The sequence below is a fragment of the Bacillus rossius genome, chromosome 3 (assembly GCF_032445375.1).
Source record: "Bacillus rossius redtenbacheri isolate Brsri chromosome 3, Brsri_v3, whole genome shotgun sequence".
In the NCBI taxonomy this organism is placed as follows: Eukaryota; Metazoa; Arthropoda; class Insecta; order Phasmatodea; family Bacillidae; genus Bacillus; species Bacillus rossius.
Window position 1 is genome coordinate 91,806,402 of NC_086332.1, and position 17,471 is coordinate 91,823,872.

General features: G+C 38.7%; 1 protein-coding gene across 2 annotated transcripts in view; it reads left to right on the top strand.

The window, feature by feature from the left end:
- The first annotated feature begins 357 nt into the window (after positions 1 to 357).
- Positions 358 to 17,471, top strand: part of LOC134531029 (myosin-I heavy chain) — a 373,169-nt gene continuing 356,055 nt past the window's right edge. The window contains exon 1 of one of the 2 annotated variants that reach the window (XM_063366521.1): positions 358 to 578. In XM_063366521.1, coding sequence (XP_063222591.1) covers positions 533 to 578 — 46 coding nt within the window. In that variant the 5' untranslated portion in view covers positions 358 to 532. The remainder of the gene's footprint in view (positions 579 to 17,471) is intronic. The other variant, XM_063366522.1, reaches the window with a different exon arrangement.

Below are 17,471 nucleotides of genomic sequence, written 5' to 3' on the forward strand. Positions count from 1 at the left end.
TATATTCGATTTATTATTATTTACGCGACGTCATACTGTACGCGTACGAAATACGACTCGATTCGTTGCTGTTACATAACATAGCATGTTATGCGGTATCAGAAGTAACGAGTAACGATACGAAAGTAACGAGTACATACTAATTGTTATAGTAACGAATACATACGGGTACACTTTTTTTCGTTACTTTTACACCTCTACTGTTATAAGCGATAGTAAACAAATTTACGAGGAACGGATAACATTTTAGCTCTATAACGGACAACGCCGAGTGTTGACGAATACTTCCGAAGAGCGAAAATAATCAAGGCGAAGCAGACTCTCGTCTCGCTACGCGCGGGCGCGAGACAAGAAAACAGTTGAGTTGAGCAGTCTGCTGCCGGCACCGGCCGGGTCTAGTCGAGTGCTGTTACGTGCGTTTACGAAGTGTTCTCGTGATGTGACGTGTGAGTTTAAGTATTAAGTAAATATATACTCTAAATAGATGGAGATTAGCGAGTGCGGGATTAAGACTTACACAGGATAACATCCAATGCAACGCGTAAATATGGGGGAACAGCAAGGGCATTCGACTATGGGTAAGTATTTATAAGCGAATATTTATTTCACAAACTGACATTTACTAATGAAACTGGGTTTGAAAAAATATTTTTTTATTGTAGTAATTTTTCGCAAAATAATTGACATATTTTGACGAATTCTAAAGGATTTCCCGAGTTCGCAAATACGTGCAGAATTTTGCAGTTTAGGTAAAGTCCTAGAGTCCCGCCTTTAGTTTTTTTTTCTTGAATTTATCAACGTTATGTTTACCTAGACGTGAGTAAGTATAGGCGCATTGGAATAAATTTTGTCCAGGTTGGTTCCAGGTGTTTCCGGTTTGGCGAGGTTTGCTCAGATCAAGGTGATTATAACCTAGAGTGAAAGGTTTGGTAAGGTTCGGTCAGTCACATTTAAAATACGTACGTTTTAATCAATCTTAAAATATTAAACTTTTCGCAAAAGTAATTTTTCAGAACATGTATCGTAATAATACGGTAATATAACATAACCGTAAAATAATGTACCTACCGTAATGAACTAACACAACGCAAGGAAAATTAATTTGTCACGGTATAACAAAAATGCTGCTGGGAGTATCACACTCCCACACTAAAAATAATTTGGTTTTTGAAGTACAACACACAAAAAAATATTTTGCTGTTTTATTCTGGAAAAAAAAAAAATTAAAAGGCAGGACTCGCTTTTCTCGAGAATGCTGCATCCATTCGAAAAAAAGGGCTCCGAAGGGCAGTCAAGAAAACACGGTCAGTTCTATTGTTAACCCGTGTTGATCAATAAAGCCAGCGTTGCTTGACCGCTCTCCGTACCAGCGCGTTGTCTTGCCGGCTGTGAGTGGTGATGTATGGGTGAGCCTGAAAGGGGGAGGGGGTTGAGGAGTGACGACCCCACCTGGCCAATGCAGATGTCGCCTGTGCGGAGCGTAAGGCACGGGAGGAGGCGTTTCGCGGGTTTCCCCGGACATCCTTTGTTGACCGAGAACAAAGGAACTGTTCCCTGCAAAAAAAAAAAAAACAACTGTTCTCCCTTTCGTTTGCCTGTCTCGCTAAACCACGTGATGGTTGCGCATTACGGTAGCGTGTTTTATTCATTCTAACGTCTGGGACGAATGCGGACTCGACGTTCCTCTTGCCATTGCGGTGTGTGTTTTGGGGCGGTGTCTCCTCCCCCAGGCCCCGCAGCGGCGCCGACGCACAACTGACCCGCTGTAATCGATGCACTCGACTACCCTGGCCCCTTGCTCAGGCACGTGACGTCACCCTCCCCGCGCAGCCAGCGAGTTGCACGCGGGGTGTGGCAGGCCTGCGAGCTGCCTCGACCAGCCGCCGTGTGTCGGGGCGACGCACGTGAGCCAGTGGCGTGCCCCGCTTACCCCCCGTTTCATTAGTAATCTATGGATGTTGGCATACATGGCGTTGATAAACTCCTCGACACAGTTTTGCCGTTCACCATCATACTTGGCACATCTTAGTGTTGTTTTTTATGAAGAAGGTTTTTGTGCTATCCATTTTTTGTAACTCTCTACTAGATGGTGTTGCAGCGCATAAACTACTATTCCGTTCATTTTTTTTTTAACAGAAAATCGTGGACATACAAGCCGTGAGAGTGTGTCATTTCTCTATGCCGCCACACGGTCATACAGTAAGCAGACCTGCCAACTCTCACGATTTTGGTGTGAGGCTCACGATTTTAAGGTCCATCTCACGCCCTCTCGCCAAAATAGTTTCTCCTCACGATTTTTTGGGGCCCCAAGATTTTGTTTGTAAAAGTTACAAAACAAGTTTTACGAAAGCTTACAGTAATGAGTTTCCATCAATACTCGAGTCACGTAAAGGAAGCAATTTTCGTTTTGTAGCATGTGCCGTGCTGATTTTTCTATCTCGCATAGTGGAAGAGGAGACATTGTGAAACATGTCGCTACAAAAAAACACAACTAACACGTGAAGTGTATTGCTTCCAATAAAAAAATTAATTTGGCTGTGAACAGTGATAATAGTGTTACACGAACAGAATGTTATTTTAAATCTTTTTTAGTTGCGGCCCTGCATGATCACTACACGACAGCGCTAAATTATGTTCAACTAAATTAAATCTTCATCCTATAATTTGTTAAAATAAATTTTGAAGCAGAGACCATGTAAAATATGTACAGGTATGTCACTTAAATTTAAAGATTCTCATTTGTTGTATTTTATTTCTAACTTGTATTTATGGGCCTGAAAATTTTTATCGAGGACCTCATGATTTTTTAATTTTGAATGTTGGCAGGTCTGAGTAAGATTTGGCACCTTCCCATCCTTCTTGTCGAAACCCATCCGCTTAGTGAAGCTCGCGTGCTAGCGATTTAAAGGCGCTAATGACATTTGAGTTTAGAACTTCGTCGGTTGATGGCGTTGCCTTGAATTTGTAATGCGCTATCGTTTGGTGCGTCCGTCACATCTTGCCTAGGAGTTACCTGCCTTCCCACAAAATGAAGCTGAAGATTGGCGTCCCGGTTTTGCTAATGCTTGGCCTTGATGCACCGAGATTGTGCAATAAATTGAACTTTAAAACAAAATTTTCCCGTTTTCCAGTGTGTGTTTACAGACTTGAAACTCGGTAGTGATTTTCCTTATATTACGATTTGTGTAGCCCGTGAAACGCTAGGTATTTCAGCTAGTTGTGTATAAAGTAATACTTAAGCAGCTTGATTATTCCCCAAAAAGGCGTCTTTCAATTTACACTGGTTTCAAGAAACCCGATAGTGGTGATGGCGATAAAGTACAATGTATTGTAGGGTTGACTTCCTTACAAGCGAAAAAAAAAAAAAAAAAAAATTGATAATCTTTAAAAATAATTATATTTCTTCATTTCAAAAAGTTTTTTTAAAGAATCTAGTGGGAATAAAAAAATCCACACGCGACAGAAGTGAAACTTCTTGCTTATTATATATATAGATAAATTATTACATATTTTAATAGAACAAGATATAATAATTGAGAATAGTGAGGATACGAGTATTATCTCAAATGAAATAACCCCTTTTCCACATGAATAAATAAACTGTAGATTCTTTGAATAAAAAAATGCACTAAAATTTTTCTTGTACATGTAAAACAAACTTCAATTTAAAATACCTAATACTTAAACTTGAAGCTTGCCAATAATTAGGTAGTTTATGCAAATTAACTAATTGTCCAAATGGACGTGTGTAGTCTGAGGTAGGTGTCTGGCATGTGAAAGTGACATGGCATACAAATAGGACCTAGCCCAATGCTACTTTGTTGAGCCACAGTCACCCACAGCTACACTCTGATCGAGAAATATTCACGCCTCTTAGTAGAACTTAACATATTTTCACACTTGTGGCTCGTAACTATAATACAGTGTGTGTTTTAGTTAATCAATAATAATTCGTGACAAATAATTATCCATGTCAAACTAAAGCGTGAAAAGCATTATACCAGCAGAAACATCTAGTTATTCAGCTAAAATAATACTCACATAACACTGTTTAACAATACTGATTTATACAATTAAATAATAACACATACATGAAAGAACAATATTTTCTTGTGAATATGGCACGTTGTGTTGCCCTCTGTCCGAATACTCCCTAAGTCGGGGTGGTGTCAGGCGCAGGCTGCGAGCCGCCTATCCCTGCAGCATGGCAGGACACCACTAGGAGTCCGCTCAAACATTGAATGCTCAAGGCTGCTCCAGCTATCACCGGCCCTGGAGTGGGGATAGTGTGACGTCCACCCCCAAGTAACAACCACGCACATAAAAATGCGTGAGAGCGCAAGTATGCTGCGTCTTCTCTATCAGTTCCCCCACCATATACCTAGCTTTTCCCCCCATGGGATCGGAATTTTCGTAAAGCTAGAAAATTGTTACACCCTCAGCAAAGAAGTTTCACTTCAAATCCTCAAGTCTGTGATAATGACAACATATCGAAGATTTTTAGAGTATTTGAATGTATTTTACTTAACCTAACTAACTTATCTCTTTAGTGATGTTTACTTATACCTGAAAATGCTTAGCTTTCCCGGAAAAAAAAAACTATCTAGCCGAACTCTGAAAATTAATTGTTATTTTTTTTTAATATGATCCAAAACTTTTATCTTATAAAATATAGCATGAAAAACATTCCTAGTGCAGTTTCTTGTAAATAAATCATTAAACTTTTGTTTAGTAATTATATAATTGTGTACTCTTCTGAATCAGTGCCAAAAACAGTGAACTTGTTACGAAGGCTTTCAGCAATTGCGAATTAATGAAGCTATCTGATTGTCTGTATATTAATCTAAAGACATTGAAAGGGAAATTTTACTGTTTAAAAACAGCATCATATTGGCTTTTAGCATTTATACGTAGTGTTATGACGCGGTTAGCGAAGAGGTTGGCAAGTCAGCCAACACCCGTTCCTCTGCGGTCATCCGATTAGAGCGATGACACTCTACCTGTCTCTGGAGGGTTCGGTAGGTATCAGAGCCCCTTCTGCGTGAAGTGGCGTAACTGGGACGCCATTGTTCTGGGAGCTCCGGTTGTTTAGTCGTGGACTCTGATGACGGGACACTACGAAGGGCGGGCTGAGAGGATGGCCCGCCAGGACAGAGCAGTGAAGAGGACGAGCGGCAGCGGGCGACTAGCGACGGCTCCGTGCAGCGGGACTGGGTCGCGGCGCGGACGAGTGAGTAGTGAGAGTAGTGAGAGTAGTGTGTTGGGACCGAGCAGAGACCAACAGTAGAGCCACTGTCGAGCCGAGAACCAGTGGGTAGAGAGAATAGTGGACTTACGAAGGTGTGATCAATCTGTAGACAGTCATATTGTTATAATTTGACTAATGGTTAAAGTATTAGCTAATAAATAAAACTGCAATTAGTTAATTGGGCTGTCCTTTCTGGACACGGCTTTTCCACAACCATAACAGTATTTCCGCCCCTGTTTTTCACTTGTTTGGTTGGACTACTCCTGGGCTGGTATTTTATTACTTTTGCGTACTTGTATTACGTGAAGACTATAGTCTTGTGTGCAATGCCAAAACTATCAAATTGAAAGAAACCCTTCCTAAAGGAACCTGTTTCACCGTTTCCGCTGCTTCTAATGCATAAATGCTGAGGGTCAAACAAACTACTGCAAGAAGATAATCTGGTTATAAACCATCATGTTCCCAATGTTTGCGTTGCAAACCAAGATGGCTGTATGCACTCGAAGTGGTTGAGAGGTAGGGTCAGTCTGGCAACAGTGGGCGCAGACTTGAGAGGGCAGCACAGCAGGCTCACACTCGCGATGCAGCCGGCGTGTTTCCCGGGCTAGTGCAGGGCTCTGCAGGCCCAGGGCCGCCGGCTCGTCTTGTGCTGGTCGCGCTCCGAGCTCCGCCGGTCTCTGTGTCGCGGGCAGCCGGGCGCACGATCCACGCCCTCTCCCACGGGAGGTGTCTGCAAACTTCCTGTTTGCTCGCCCGGGGGGGGGGGGGGGGGGTAGGAAATAAAAAAGTAGCGAAGGGATGATGCACTTCCGCGCCGGCCATAACACGACGACGCCAAGAAGGCACAAGGAATCTGGGGCACAGCCAACGCATTGTTCGGTTGAAAAGAGAAGAAGACGCCCGTCTCTATTACAAACCCCCCTTCCCCTCCTTTTTTTCCCGTCTCTGCTACCTTGCCCCAAGCTGATTCGCAGCCTTAGATATATATATATATATATATATATATATATATATATATATCACAACAGGGCTTTCACCACCTCTTCTCCGTCATTTTGACCGCGTATTTTTGCCCTGTTGTGGTAGGCAATAAATCACAATCGAAGGACGTGACTGCGGATTGCTAAGGGTGGACGTAGACGTGTTATTGAGTTGGATTTGCTGAAATATGGCTTCATTTTGAGTAATGCTCCGGGGCTTGTACGCGGTTAGATAGATGAACGGATTTAACATCGAATAATGCCATGAAATAAATGATTATTCTTAGTTGCAGATAACGGGATGTTGAGTAGGAACTACGTCGGAGTCAGATTTCTGGGTTGTGTTCCGTTACAAACAGTGTAAACAGGCACACTGAAGGAAGTTTTTTTTTTCTTGCTGGGGTAAGAAGTTTTTGAATGTTTTGTTATTTCTCCACAAGTGTGTTCATCAAGTAATTAAGTACTAACTCAAAATCCGTGAATTTACTAACATATCCGCAATTTGAAACACGTAGGTATTCTTCGTAAATTTAGGATGAAAGTTTTAAACAGTTCACTTAACAGGTATCAGATATGTCTATTAATCACGAAAATTTAGTCTTCAGCACTTTGGTTGATGTGTGTAGGTAGGTGCTGTCAATTATATTACAAAATGAAACATTCGTTTTGATGCTCCCTCATTTAGAACTTTAGGACGCAATGGATTTGGTTGAAAATTTTTTTTGAGATGAAATGTGTCCCGGTTAACATAACAAATATTACATTTATCACAGATTTATTAAAAAAAAATAGTGCGTTATTTAACTATGCATATCTACTGTTGTATTGTATTCTAGGAAATTCGACCTTTTAAAAATAAGAATTACGTAAAAGCTTTTTTTTGGCGGAGAAGTTATTATTGAACTATTTTAAAATTAAAAAAAAAATGTACTTAACATCCTATATGTTCTCCAATATTCCAAAATGATATATTAAACATTTTCTCACATTCTATGCAGTGAAAATGTTTCGAATGTTTTATATTTGATGCATGCCGCATTTTATTAGAATTTTTAGAACATTCTCGATAAGAATGATTTTGAACAACGGCCTGGCGCAAGTAGGTAGGACCTGTATTGGGTTGCCAATGAAAACTCGCATGAAGATAACACACCACTTTGGTCCCATAGTCCTATGATAAGATGTAAACAATTTTATTCATCCCTTGCGACAAGGCACGCAGTTGTCAAAAAAAGTTCGAAAAAAATATTTTGATGACTGAGTTATAGACATTTTGTCCAATCTCTATCTCTCTCACCCGTGACATTCATAATTCGTCGCATCAAAAATTGTTTTTCGACAAAAATGTTAGATGGTAAAAAAGGTTTACAGTAATTTAGAACATACTTCATAATATGCCGACTAAGGGAGTTAAGTTTTTTTTATCCAAACACTATATTTAACACTTTACATTAACAAATGGCCGTATAAAAATGTGATTTGGGCCAATGCATAACATAATATTTTGAAGGTTAACTATAAGTTTGCACAGATTTGATAGTGTACATAGTAAGGAAGTTCTGAAGTTTTTAAACCCCTGTTTTAACCTCTTGTAATAACAGTTTGTCTAATTAAAACCTAGTTTTAAACAAAAGATTAAGATTATATTTATAAAGTTAAAGATATTCAAACTGATTTGATATTGTGCTTAATATGAGTGTTGTGAATTTTTTATTTCAATACTAGTTTTTGTTTCATCCCTTGTAGTAATGGTTTGTCGTATTAAAAATTATTTTTAACAAAAGTTGTTGATAATGCTACAAGGCTTACAATTTTTCGATATTACTGTTGTTAATTTGGATATTAATTTTATCATTTTCACCTTCCATCCCTCCCTACTTAAAAAAAATGTTTTACTAATATGAAATTTATTTGTGGAAGTGATTAGCGTTTAAAGTACATATTTTTCAATTTTACAGTTATAACTAATTCTTTTAATTGAATTAATTTACAATTTACCCTTTTAATCTGAGATTTCATAGGTTTTTTTTATAGTTGCATCCCAATTAGGCCTAATCTACTTTGTGGCGAGTGGAAATATTTTGTATCAACAATATTCATTATCATTATTTTATCCACATCAGTTATGCCATCTTTATTTTATACCCCTCTTTTTTATTATACATTACGTCATGCAGTTATCCAATAGCGGCTATTTCATCGTTTTGGTTCATGAAATCCTGTGCCGAAAACCAGCAAGTGTTTGAAAAATTTATCCTTGCCATTCGGAATCCACATCATGGTTCACAAACTTTGCACACGGCAAGCTTAGGTGCAGTCTCTACGCTGTTAGAAATTACAGTAAATGTACAGACGTTTTAACGAAGAATCTTACTTAAATAAACGAAAAGTTCATCGTAATTTCCAGTAACTGAATCTTCATAGAAACTAGGCTGTATTTCGACTTCTGAGTTGTATGATTCGTTCATAATAAAGGTAAATACAACCCCCCCCCCCAAAAAAAAAAAATTAACCAGTATTATTATTTTTTAAATGTACAAAGTTTATTCTTTCGGATTCATGTTCAAAGTGGGTGAACTCTCGTGTCCGCATATTTACATGGATAGCAGTCATCAACCCAGGGAACTTCGTAAATGTACAAAGACAAGTTTGTATTTGCTGTTATACCCTGAAAGAATGCTGAAGAGATGCATTGGCGGGACAGCCAGTGTGTTCATGTCGAAGACATCATTCGGGTAGTCAGCCCAGAGTTATCCGTACCAGGCAAGGCAGGGAAACAATCTAAGGATACAGATGTAAGAATGTACAACCACACTTAACAAAAAAGTTACATTTTTGAGAACAAGTTGTGAAGAAAAAAAAGTGGTTAATAAATGTGAGGGACAGACGAACTATGGGTCGCACGAAAAAAATATACAAGGAACAAGTTTCGTATATAATTTTACTTAAATTCATTTTGACAAGAGACCTTTAGGCTTATAACCAACTGGTAACTAGATATTCCCAAAGAACATAATTTGGGCACAATTTACGGTGTTAACATCACTTTGGATCGATGTGGTCCGTTAGTATTTTCTTCGGGGAGTCATTAGAAACGTGCCATGAAAATAGTATTTTAGTATTTTTTATGACTGCTAATTTTATGCTAAAATGCGTGTACTTGTTCGGCAGCTGATGTTTGTGACATGGAAATGTACGAAGTCGGTCTATAGGACTGGTTGATTGTGGCTGGCAAAGGGTTCACAGAATCTTCCACCTCTGCCAGTCCTGTGGACTGATTATGAACACAAATTCTGCGATTCAAGACACGGTAAACTCTATGGTCGTAGAGATTACCGCAGGAAAAAAGCTGTGTGATTATGAACGCAACATTTTTCGTTAAAAGTCGACTATTGATCCTATGCAACAATGACCAACATGCCAAAATCAAATCGACTTAATGTTGAAAATTCTAAAAACGGGTTGTACGTATTTCTAGTTAAATCATCATCATTAAACTTATAACGAGTGACATGTACTGTGGGAAAGGTGATTATGTTGTTCCGAAGGTGGTATAGAATTTTTTTTTAATGAAGTAATATACAAACAGGTTGGTGCTCTATTTTAGTGTTGCAAAATCAAGAATATATGTTAGAATACTATAATATTACACCATATTGTTACGAACGCGAGAGACCAACCACTATGCCAGGTTCAGAGCTGGCTGGCGGCTCAATGACCTGACCACCTGGCCGGATTACAAGGGTCACCGCTACCCCCTCTCCCCTCCGCTCCCCGCGCAACGTCCTGCCTCGGCGTCGTTATCTATCGCTGAGTGGCCTTGGAAATTCCGCGGGCCCCCGCGCGGAGTGGCACGAACATAAAACTCGCTGTTCTCGAGGTTTCGGGCGTCGGGTCGGCCCGGGATGACGCGACTCGCCACGGCCGCTCTTGTCGGTTCGAGAAGGGCGCCCCAGGTACTTAGGCAGCGACGCCGGCCTCCGTGGGAGCCCCCGCGACAGCTCCGAGTAAATTCCTAGAGTTCGGAGAGTTCCGCGAGTGAAGGGAAGTGTGACATCGGCGAAGAGGGTGAGAGACCCCCTCGAGAGTGGCGCTACGTGGAACGACGGCACCGAGAGAGTATGCGACTGAGTGGAGCGAGACTGTGTGGATAAGGCACGAGGTAAGGGACACCCCACTGTTGAGCCTAGCTCCAGTGAGGAGTGCGAACTGTGGAACTTGACAGACTTTGGGTGACTTGCGAATAAACATTTTTAAGTGTCACTGATTAATGATGGGACAGTTTTAAGTATAATTATTTAGTAGTAATGTAAATATTAGTAATTAATAAAACTAATAAAATTTAATTGTAAACTTAATTTTGCTATCCTTTACGAACCCGTTCCCCCCACATAGGCCGTAGTAGTATTTATTTTTGCAATACTTATGTAGTACTATTATCTCGATATAATTTTTTTTGGTAGGTGGCTAGAAATGTTTACAATTACCCGGTGGCATTATCGACTGGTTTCTGTGCCTGCTGAATATTAAAGACCCTTCAGAAAGACGGTGGGATGAACTGGGATCATTTTTTCTAAGGAAAATAAAAAAAAAACTGTAGTGCCCGGGAAAGTGGAAAGGGGAAAAATGGGGGGTGGGGGTGGGGGGGAACCCTGCAGATGAACCGGTATACGGTATGAATGTCAAGAACCTCTCACTTCTTTTCGCCTCCCCCCTCCTTTTCCGGTCTCAGGCTGTGTCTAGTGGGAAACATTTTTATATCGCGACCCCAGACGTCTCGAGATGTAAAGTAATAATGGATCGGAGGGGAGCGGCAGCCAGCTCGAACAAGGTTGCGAATAAAGGCGAGCTTCGCCTGCGATTTGGCTGCAGTGCGTGGCAAATTATTTTTTAAAGCAGCTTTAATCCCTGCAATACTTAAACGAATAGCATCTTCTATTCGGTTCGGACATAATTGCAAAAATAAATGTTTTTGTGGAGTCGACGTGTGACAGAACTGAAACTTCTTGCTTATTAGGTATGGATAAAAATAAATTATGAGTATTTTTTATTTGACAAGAGATAATAATTGAGAATCGTAAGGATGAGGGTATGATCTTAAATGAAAAAAAAAAGTTTTTTTTTTGTTTTTTTCCCGCGGCTTGTACTCTCGCATCCGTTCACTGACCCTTCTTGGTGCTTCTTTTGGAGATATTATTCCCACGTTACCTTTAATAATACCTCTTATCTACTTCTGCATTTTTATTTTTTTCAGGCATTATGTTAAATCACGATCTCCAACTGAATAACATGAAGAAAAAAAAATACTCCTTCGAACATGAATTACAATCACAAAGTGACTTGAAGTAAGCTTTTGGACATACGTCATTGCTAAGCACATATACCTATGTCTGTAGAAGAAATTACAAAAAACCAAAAGACAAAAAACACAAATTAAGAAAAAATTGCTATTGTCAACAGGATATATACCTACACCACATTCCATAACAGGAATATGGTCAACAAACAAAGAAAAAGCGACGTTTCGGGAACTGCTATCTGCTCCCGTCCTCAGGCAGAGACGCACATGGTACGAAAACACAGGTGTGACTGTTGTGCTGGCTTGTTTCTGTTTTGGAAAACTATTGTGTTTCTTTCGTCTTTTCGTTTTGTTGTGTTTTTGTCTCGTTTGAACTGTTGTGCTGAATTTATTTGGGGTTCAATTCATCATTTGTGGTTTTTTTTTTTCGTTCTCTTAGTCCACTTTTCTTTGTTTTTCTTTGTTTGTTGACCATATTCCTGTTTTGGAATATTATATGGTGTATATATCCTGTTGACAACATCAATTTTTGCTTAATTTGTGTTTTTTGTCTTTTGGTTTTTTGTAGTTTTCTTCTACAGACATACATGTGCTTAGCAATGGCGTATGTCCAAAAGCTTGCATCAAGTCATGCACTCCCTTTGCAAAAATCTTTCAAAGATAATACAATCACAAAGTCTATCTAACAAGTCTATAAATCCATTTGACATTTAAAATCACAGTCTTACAAAACAACAAAAAATTACGCTTATAAATCTAATATCTTAAGTCTATACCTACATCTTTTTAAAAATTTCAATCACATTCTCTTAAAATGAAGTTAATTTGCACAAATCTATAACATTTTCCCACGAATGAATAAATTGTTGATACTTTAAATAAAATTAAAATAAATATGGTAGCATCAATCGTTTGCCGTTACGAAAACTGAGGAGTAAATGCGTTATGAGAATTTCGTAATAACACTTTTGCGTCATGTCTATCTTTCTCATGCCGTCTCCTCTACTACCTGTTCCTTCACAGCGTACCTAACTAATTCCCCTCATGTGATTGGAATTTTTGTAACGCTCAAAAATTGAAGCCCCCTCAGAAAATAAGTTTAACTTCAAAAATGTAGTGCTAACCTGTATTTCAAGGGTGATATTTAGTTTTATATACACAAACTGGATACATTGTACGGAACGTTAAATTTTATCTCAATGGAAGTGGGATAGGGTTAATCGGGGGAATAATCCGAGCGGGAGGATATTACCTTTAACAAGAAAGAAACAAATAATTATTCATTGTTGGCGGGTGAAAGAGGATTTTTTTTGCTGTAATTTCCATCGAATTATCTGTCCAAATAGTTATTGGCGTGATAAAACATAAATGAAATAGGCTGAAATACAAAATATCTGGAAATCCTCTTTTAACACATTTATCAACGAACATACAGTTTGCAGATTTCGACGAGATAAAAGGTGGATTGCAGACACTGGACGCCATCTATTGTGTAGCGTGTGCAGAACGGTATGAACTGGTAGTCATTTTCGCGAATATTGAATAAATCATAAAATAAAAATAAATTCTGAAACCCAAAAATAAAACTCAAATATCACGAATTATCCTTCCGTCAAAGTCTTCAGTGTATTTGCAGACTCAAAAAAGCCGTAACGAAATACGATGAATATTGCTGCAATGTTGTTTAGGACCATCCCGAAAGTATAACTGAAGTGCTTAATAAACTAGTGAAGATGCCACGGACATGTGGTAGCAAGTCCTCACCGGTGAATTCTTGTATCACCATGTGGGGTCGCACCAGCCACATTGAATACCCGTGACCCGATGGGGTCGCATCAGCCACATTAAAAACCTGTGACCCGATGAGGTCGCTACCGTCAGTAGCCGTTATTTTGCTGCATCAGGAACACCAGGCGCGGTGCCGCCGTTCCTGCGGCAGCATTTCACCGCTGGGCGTTTTTGAAGAGAAAATTCTTTGCTGAGGAAGCTACAGTTTTCGAGCGTTACGAAAATTCCGATCACGTGAGGGGAATAGTTAGGTATGCGTTGCGGGAACAGGTAATGGAGGAGACGGCAAGGGAGAGGTAGTAATGACTCAGCAGTGATGCTACGGGAGTCGGGATTCTCGTAACGCTGCTTGTGTTTGTCTTCTCCTCAGTTTTCGTAACAGCTGACGTTTGACGCTACCATATTTCTTTTATTTAATTTAAAGTATCTACAATTAGTTTATTCGCGGGGAAAATATTTATTTGTGCAATTAACTTCTTAATCCAGCTATCAGATCGGGGTTATAACAATTAGTGCTCTATTTTCTAGGAATTTAGAACTTATTAAATCCCCATTGTTTGTGTTGTATATTAGCTCTCATAAGCCAATTGTCAGTATGATGGACACAGATAATTCTGCGGATAATGATTCATAAAAAACAACAACAATTTCGGCAATAAAGGTTAATTATTCTTGCATTTTAAAAATCTGATTACTAGTATAATTTCAAAAAAATTATTCTTTTATTATTAAAATTAAAATGATTCAATTTTATTTATAAAAGTATGCAATTACTTCATCAATGTTTTGTTATGACGTTGTCACGTTAAACTGTCGTCCGTAAACCGACTTTACAGACAACCAATTTTTTGCATTACATTATAGTAAAAATGTGACGGTAGTGTTTTGCGGTCAACGCTATTTCGTGTTCATCCAATACTGTCAACTTAAAATTATAAAATTTGAAATTTGCCAGAAAACAGTGTGTCGGAAAATGTGCGAATACAAACAATCGACTGGTGAAGTGATACACCAGGTTGTCAGGGTGGGTTTGAAAAAATACTCAAGAAATGTAACAAAATCACAATCGTTCATAAACCATGCAAGTCACAAGATGTCACCAACACTCGGTCTTCTTTGATAGACCATAGTTATTGTAGACAGTCCAGCTGTTAAAATTATTAATCTAATTAATTTATAATTTTATTTTAATTGATTTAAATGTATATATTTAAGCATAACTAGACATAGCCAACGTAATTTAAGCCATTCCATTTCACCTTGGTTGAGAAGTTGATAGAAGGTAATTTCTGATTTTCAACTATATATGCTTTGAAGCTGTTATTTTATTAGTAATATCGTCTATACTTAATGCTTTTGTATTGTGAACAATCATATTTAAATTTTATGAGTATTACGAAATATGTCAAATCAGCAGTCAATACGGTAGAATGTTAACTTGTAATGCTTTTTTTAAACTTAAGAGTGCCTAAAGATTATTACTTTGCATATTCATATTTATAGAGTAGCCAATACCTTTCAAGGTTGTCTCAGTAGAAGGTTTGTAGGTAAATATCTGTCCACACACAAAATAATATTTTGTTTAGAAATTGTATGGAAATTCTATATAGGTTTTGTAGAAAGCAACTTTAGTAAATGAAAAATGACTTTCTACATGTTCTCTGCGAACTAAGTAGGTAGGTTAGATCATAGTCCACTGGAAAGTTACATGAAGGAATACAAATATGTGTATGCCTTTAATACGCTTATTAAAGAGACTTATGGTTGTATCCATCTCACGAAGTAATGTAATGAAGGAAAAAATATATTTTAAAATTATAAAAAAAACACGCTCTTATTGAAGCATGAACTGAAAAGTAAAAAAAATATTTTATCTTAATTTTAGGTAATTTTTTAACAGCTATAGAAAGAACTACAACTCTAATAACTTAATTTTTTAACAAGCTTAAAATAATTTTAATTACATAAAAGCGACGGGTGCTTATCAGTTGTCTTAAATTCTATCAATAATGATAATTTGTTAGGATAATCATTATAAAACTGAAAGAAAGATCAATGCACACTGATATAATTTTACTTAAAATTTCTACCACTAATGAGTATTCTTTAGGACAGAATCATTATGAAACGGAAAGAAGAGAGCACCCCACGCTTTTATTTAATTGAAATTAATTGTTTTGTTTTGCCCTAGTCCCGTAGGAAATGCATTAGGCTCGTATGCCCATTTATATTCTACTCTCGCTGTTGGCGACGGTTAAATGCCAATTTAAATAAAAATATGATATAGCTATCACCAATATAGATTTTCACAATTAGGTGTCTAGATATTTAATTTTTTGTTTTTGCTTGGTATTAAACTACGAACGATTTCATCCTGATAAATGCAACAAATGATGACGGTAATCATGTGTGCCCGGAAAGTGCACACGATCTTCTATCGAGTGAACTCGAGTCACTTGTGTACGTTCTGTCGGCTGCGGGTGGATCGGCCTTCGTGTGATTGACTGGAACGCATGGGTGGCCACGCCTAGTAACCGGTTGAAGTCGTGTCTTCTCCCAGATAATGATCTGCGCCATGTTGGTTGGACGCCAAAAACATTGGCTCAGGTTTAATGTTCACTTTAATGCAATTTGTTGGTCATACGCCATTGCAGTTGTGCACTGTTTGTCATGGGAAAAATTTCAAAAACACAAACTAAGGAATAAAAATAAAAAGATAAGAGCCTAAATCAGCTGATGTCAAACAGATAAACCCAATGATCATTCTGTTTGTGCCTGATGACGGGAACAGATGCTAGTTCCCGAAACATAGCAGCTGTTATTGTCATAGGAAACCTAGTGTGTTCGTCGGTGTTGCCCATAATATCGGTTTATCTTCATCGCTGTTCGTAAATGTTCTGCGTTGTCCAGGTTTTATTGTCTGCCTGCATTTACTGTTATTGTTGAAACTGTCTCATCTTTGTTATAGCCCACAAAGATTATCTCTGCTGTTATTATATTTTTCATGACCAAATTCCTTTTACGGAATTCTTGTGCTGTCTGATATTTAAGTTTGAATGTGTTCGTCTGTGCTGTCATTGTGTTGTCCGTAATACCTGTTTAGGTTCATCGTTGGGTTTATGTTTGACATCAGCTGATTTAGGCTCGTTCTCTGTGGCTTTATGTTTTCATTTTTATTTCTTAATTTGCGTTCTTCAATATTTTCCATGACAAACAGTGCAAAACTGCAATGGAATATGTCCAAGAAATTGTATTAAATCAAAATTCCTCATTGCATGAATCATTTAAAGAATTTAGTGTTTGCATTGGGAAAACACGTTTTATGTGACTGTATTTTATGGAAGTTGAGTGTGTTTGAAGACGAAGATTCTAATTAATACTTGCTAACTATCATCAGACGTAGTCGAGTACCAGTTCTGCAATAATAATGGGCGTTACAATATGGAGATGGCGAGGTAAAAAAGTGACTTGAACTATGTCACAGCAACGTGTTTTCACGGGCGTTTATAGGTTTGAAGAATTCGAAACATTGTACTATAAGTTAGAAGTCTCGTATAGGCGCGTTACCAACGCAAAGACTGTACCCCTGGCGCGTCTCCTGACAATTTTTAACTCCATGTTGGCACGTAACGCTAAAGCCATGTATTCACTAGGCAACAATGAACTCTCAACACGTTGATCGACGAAGCGGAACTTTCGTTCAGCCATTTTGTCTTCATACGTGATCAGACGTTGACAACATTTCGCAACATGACAGCAGGCTCGTTAGACCACACTACTGACAAGTGTTGCGCGAACGTCTGCACATGCCAATATTCGATGCGCGACTGCAGGTAAACACAGACATTACGCGCGTGTTCGGCATCATCTGGCTACGTCGCGCGCTGCTATGCAACGTTGCCAAACATGCTGAGCGTCACGTGTTGCGTCTCAATTGTCGCCTAGTTAATACATGCATTGAAAGAATCGTTGGAAAGTTCCAGATGTTTAGGGAGCAGGGCAACGCTTGGCGCACGGGTCAGTTCGCCCCTGTTTTTTTTGGGGGGGTGGGGAGGGGGCGGGGCTGTGGCCCCTCGCACCCCGGATATTGATCGCTAAATTTTCACTCGCCTCCAGCCGGTCACAAAACTGCAGCCCCTCTTTTATTCCTTTCCCC